General features: G+C 42.4%; 1 protein-coding gene across 1 annotated transcript in view; it reads left to right on the top strand.

Moving 5' to 3' along the window:
• Positions 1 to 257: 257 nt before the first annotated feature.
• The window catches only part of pth1r (parathyroid hormone 1 receptor), a 25,968-nt gene continuing 20,225 nt past the window's right edge, over positions 258 to 6,000 (top strand). The window contains exon 1 of the mRNA XM_049746676.2: positions 258 to 1,172. Within this exon, the coding sequence (XP_049602633.1) occupies positions 1,104 to 1,172 (69 nt within the window). The 5' untranslated portion in view covers positions 258 to 1,103. The remainder of the gene's footprint in view (positions 1,173 to 6,000) is intronic.

The raw sequence follows: 6,000 nt of genomic DNA, 5'->3' as shown, positions 1-6,000 counted from the left end.
TAATTCAGAGTTACAAGATGCGCCCTTTGAGAAAGCTGCAGGGTTAGGGGCGGGGGGGTGCGAGGCGGTTTGGCCAAGGCTGCACGATGTGTTGAATGTACAGTTTGTTTGAGGGGCTGAGAAAATATGTCACGTCGGGAGTCGTGGTTTTTACTCCGACGTTAGAGAGCGGAAGCCAATGAGCGGCTGCTACCTGTCTCCTCTCTCCCTCCCTCTCTCCCTCCCTCCCCTTTTCCATGCCCACATAGTCACTCACTCACGAGACTTGCAAGCGAGCGAGCTTGTCTTGACACATCTGGAGCGAGAAACTTACTTTTCTTTCGTGCGCGTTTCTTAACGTTCTTTCTTTTTCTCCGTGTTGTTGCTTTTTTGATAAGTTGAGATTTTTCTTTCGCAAGGATTGTCATCCATTCTGCCGCACATGGAAGACGCGATGACGCCTCGCAAATTGATGCGTCAAAGTGGTAACTATTGAGAAGAAAAGTCTTGCTGCTTTTAGTCATGGGGAACCACGCCAGCACCGGGGATGGTGACAACCTTGAGTGACACCCCCTCCCACGGCCGCCCCAACAACCTGGCCTGGGACTATTATTATTATTTTATTGTTAATTTGACTGCACGTTTCTTTTGGAAGACGTGGCTGGAATAAAGCGTCATGGCTCCAAGTCTGAGGGGGATTTTTTTTCTAAAAAAGACCTAAAAATACAGCGTTGGTTTTTCTCTTCGCCCTACAAAGACTTCATTTGAACTTCCCACCGCAGAAGGCAGAGCGACATAAATAGTGCTGACATGTGGATGTAATTTCACGAGAAAGGGAGGGAAGGGGTGTTTAAAAGACACACATGCAAAAAAAAAAAAGTGGTGGTGGGGGGGGATAAAGTGAGCACTGCTGAGCCTATAAACGTTCAGATGATAGGAAATTAAAAGACCTGCTGGATTACATGCGGGGCATAAGCAGCGACAGAAGCCAGATGGAATAAAAAAAAAAAAAAAGAAAAAAACCACCACACACTCCTCTTTGAAGAGTAGTTTGAATCATTCAAATCCGAGCATCATCAGCATCATTTGGGAGAGGCCTGAGAAGTGACTGCAGCAGGTCAGTGATGGGCTCCACTGCGCTGCTCCACAGTCTGGATTTGCTTTTCCTCTCACTGCTCTGCACTTTCTGCCTGGTAAGAACTCTTTGTTTTTTTTCTTCCCTTCTTATATTATGCCATGCTTGGTAGGTTGATGTGATTTTGATGTCACCTGCCAGAGCTGCTTTCACTTGACACGCATCACTTGACTGCAAATCATCAGAAAAGGCTTTCAATAGTGAAGTTTACAAGACTGTAAAAATCCAAACATCATACACAATGTTAAAATGGAAGCCTTGGAGCCACATCTGAGCTACCCACATTCCAGCAAACCAAAAAAACAAATACAAACCCAATGAATTCTTCAGAAAACACAGATAAACGTTCACTCTAAGTTCTTTATGAGGGAAGAGGGGAAATGTAGAAAACAATTCTTGGAAAAATCGTAAAATACCCCAAACTCAATTATCTGGTCTGGCATCTGGGGGGGGGGGCAGTGCCCCTGCAGCCCCCACTTTAGCGCCGCCAGTACATCAATCTTATATTACTACGGTTATTGATAACTTCGGTTTTCACTGAAAACACTGTTAGATTTTTTTTTTTGGATACGCTTTGCTTTTATTTCATTGTTCTGATAACATGAGGCAGACTAATCCATGAGTAGCACTGCTTGTCGCACGAGACATTTTCACCAAAGAGACAGAAAATAATGTGAACACGCCACGGAGAAATCAATGTATTCAACTTTTAGCGAGTGGCAATGCAAGATGGCTGCCTGTGGTTTTCACTTCTCGCTATGGCAAGAAAGCGGAATTGTTAGTCCCTTCATACATCAAAGTCGGTTTATTCCTGCATTGGTGGTCTTTGATTGCAAACTTTTCTAAGGCTTGAGTGGGCCGAGATATGCATAGATGTGTTGTAGTCCAACATAAAGACTCAGAACTGAAACGGTCCATATGGCAGATGGCCTGCCTGCCGCCACCGCCACGGCGCAGACTTGCTTCTGTGTGCCTTGGCCGAGGCTGCTGCGCATTCAGCGGGCAGTTTGCCTAGCTTCGGAAGATCAGCGCCTCTTCCCAGCGATGCGGGCCATCGGGGTCGACATCGCGCCCAACACAATTAAAGCCGGCGTCACTGATCTGTACCTGCGTTTAGCCCGGACTGTTTGCTCAGGCTTCCTCCGGGAGTTTTTTCTTTTTCCGAGCCGTGACCGACAAAAATAAAAAAAATAAAAAATAAAAAAGGCGCACGGACACATCAGATGCCAAAGCAAAGAGTGGAAAGTCTGCGGCTGTGTTTGTACAAAGAACACAAAGCTTCCCCAAAATTTCAATGCGCTGCCTTCCAAATATTCCAAGCCTTCACAAATGTTTTTCTCAATGTGCTGAATACTTTGACATGTCACCAAATTCCCTGTTGTAAATGCCGAATGGATGTCGTCCTCCACTCTGAATTCTTTTGTCCGCATCTCAAACTTTGCAAAGAAAGCTCAGACTATAGTCATATTTATGAAAAAGGAACCCAGGGGAAATGCTCAACACATTTTTTTTCAGCACGAACACCGGTTTGAGCGCTGGTGAATTTAAAAAAAAAAAAAAAAACACTTCAGGCTAACAACTGTCCTCACTTACTTACTTATCCAATTAATTAAGCAAGCGGAAGCAGCGCTTTGGGGAAATTTCAGTCGGACCTCATGACCGGGACATTGAAACTTTTGTGTTGTGCAGCACACACCGCTTTAGTGGACGTGATTATTGTGCGATGTGACGCAGCGCTCACGCATTTTTCTAATCGGAGTCGAGCTCGACTTGTACTTGGATAAACATTAATACGCAAAGACATCGCGGCAGTGCAACAATTAAAATGTGCTCTGGCAGATGCTCAAGCGGGTAAAACAACAACGATGGTGAAAGTCAATATATTAGGAGAAAAAAACATTGTGTGACTATTTTTTTTAAATTATAAAATGGGATTATGCTAAAAAAAGATTTCACGGGAATAAAACAACAAGAGGAACATTCAGTAATATAGTTTCCAAGAAAAAGCTAGCTGATCATCATTTTATGCCCAAAACATATTATTCATATCAATTTTTCTACAGAAATCGAGAAATAAATGTTTATCCTATTCATTGATTAATCGATCAATTTATTCAAACGATCATTTGTAAAAGTGAGGTGATTTTCATTTCTTCCTTAACTTCCTGTCAGATTTTTTTTTTTCCTCACATGCAAATTGGCCAGGTCGCCCACAGTGCACATAATCAAAGATTCAGTCCGCATTTACACGACGGGCGCCTCAAAGTGTTTCTCTGATGAGTCGCTCTCCTGCCGTTGCCCCATTAGGACAACGGAGCCGCGCCAGGTCCAAATTGGGCCTTTCTCTCCAATCTGGCTTTCATATCTTTCTGGCTTTCACTCCTGCCAATTCACTTGACGTATTTACTCTGTATTATCCACGGCAGAAGCGTGTCAAGATTTATAGTCGTCATTTGGAGTACATCACATGCATGTTGTCGCTGAGATTATGTGGTGGAACACACATTAGTAAAGCTTCTGGAACCACCAGCAGGGTTCTTTTCATCGTATATAAATATAAATGACGATATGTAAGAACTTGAAAAAAATACCCGACACAGCTTGCCAGGTTGAACGAGAGTGGCCAGCTTTCATCAGTCGTCAGTCAACTTGTTGACTTGACTTTTAGCAGGCTCAGCCAAGATGCCGTCTCACAGAGGCGACCTGTAATTGACGGGGAAAAAAGCCTTCAGATAAAAATGTCATTTTGCCAACCACATATTTGATCTTTGAGGATTCCTCTAGGAATGTTGCTGACGACGATGGCGCTCTTATCGGTGTTTCTTGATGCTCGGGTGTCTCATTGCAAGCATTTTTCAGCTGCTTGTTGAGTCATTTATGCTGTGTCGAGTTTTGCTGCTGTGTTTGGCTCAGGAAAGAACTTGTTTTCTTGACTTACTGTGACCTCTCACTGCTTCTCCCACCCCCCTCAACCTTTACATCTGAAGAAAGCCAGGGTGTGTGGAACTCTATGCCACTTGGAGACCTCCTCCTATAAATGTTCTTAGCAGTGATGACGTCACCCAAGTGACGGCCCGCTCTGGTCTTTAATATGGCCCGCTGAGTATTTACATTATGATGTAGCATTGATTGCATGGAGTTGGTCATTTTACGCCCCTAAAATGTAATCTATTCATCCATCTTTCCATCTATCTATTAAAGGTGACAAGATGAAGCCTGGCTCACTGGCTAACAAAGGCCTGGCCCCTCAATTGTGCCAATTTTCTCTTGGCCGGAATATGATGAATAAATTGTGCTGTAATTATTGATAATTGGGACATTTTAATGAAAGCATGTTACATACAGACTTGAATGTGGTAATGTTTTTAAATTGTAAAAATTAAAACGATAATATCGGGTCTCAATAAAGTTTCTTACAAAATCATAATGATAAAATAGTAATTGGAAAATTAAGAGTAAATATGGGTGTTTTTTCCTCCTTTTATTCAAAATACATTAAATGTGTGCATGAATAACAGTCCTCGAATTTTTGCTTTGTTTGCTCTGACATCCTTTCATCAATGGTGACAATGGCATCTGGGATCTTCTGCGTCAGTTCATTGATGTCCTCTATCTGTTCCACACACACGTCCTTAAAATTGATCTGCTGAACCGGGTGGCCAGACAATTGGTCGTCTCTTCCGATATATTAGTCTGGGAAAAGTGTGATTGAGGATTTCCAAAATCTAAATGAAAAATCTGATTAAAAGCTTTGATGAAAAAAAAAAAACCCATCAAATCAACATACTTGGTATTTCTTTTTTAAATTCTAAATAAAGTTTGCAGACTTTTGTCATTCTAAATAGCATTGTTAGCACTTATGCTAATGCTTCAATATCACTTCCTGCTACTAGCTAACAGAAAACAAAAGGTTGACCTATCATAAAACAAGCAGTGTATAGGGTGCCTGGCATTATTACAGATGTGGGTGCAGTGACTGATTACATTTCCCGTTGGGTTTATTTATATGAGGTACTATGTCAATGTTGTGCTACGGACCTCCCGGCGGGCGGCGATATGCTTGGAATCCTAGAGTAGCCTCCGTCGAGTCCACATGAAAATCCTCGGTTACGCTTCGGCGATTGTCTATATCTGCTGCGCCCCCACTGTTTCTCCGGGAATAAGTGTTTAAAATATACGGAATTCTTCAGGCACCCTTCACAAGCTTTACAATCACCACAATCGTCAGTGACACAACATAAATTCTGATTGTAATCGGTCAATTTGCCCCCAAATGATTACAAGGTCCGGATGATTGCGTATCTCAAAGGTCACTGCAGGTCAACCTGACTTTAAAGCTGTTGACCTAGAAGACTTCTTTGGAGTTTGTAAACAATGCGGTTTCGTTTTGGGGGCGGGGTTTAGCTGGTTTAGTTTAAAATATAAGATTAGCATCAGAGTGTTTACATAGGAAAGGATGCAATTTTCTTTTTTAATTTATATAACAACTTGAGAGACGACCTTTGTGACTTTTGGGACAGAAGATGAGATTTGTACCAGACACCTCACAAAAATCGAAACTATTGTGCTGCTTCAGCTAGGTCCGATGGCTTATCGAGTCAGGATTAGTTTTATAATCAAAGGATTTCTGGACCTCTTTGGGCCCTTGTTGGAGAACCTGATGTGCAGCTGTGACCAAGCTTTTTTTGCACATTCTGCACCACAAGGCCTTGATAGTCTATGGATTGGACTGTAATCCGCAAAAATTTAAGACACCCTGCTCCGGATGCGGCAAAGCAGCCCCAGAACATAACCCAAGCCTCCTCCATGTGTCACATTAGGCACACTGTTGTTTTTTCTTTGTCGGCTGTAACCAGCCATGTATTTTAATATATATATATATATAT

Source organism: Syngnathus scovelli, chromosome 17 (assembly GCF_024217435.2).
Source record: "Syngnathus scovelli strain Florida chromosome 17, RoL_Ssco_1.2, whole genome shotgun sequence".
Taxonomy (NCBI): Eukaryota; Metazoa; Chordata; class Actinopteri; order Syngnathiformes; family Syngnathidae; genus Syngnathus; species Syngnathus scovelli.
The sequence above is the reverse complement of the archived record's forward strand: the minus strand, read 5'-3'. Positions and strand labels throughout refer to the sequence as shown.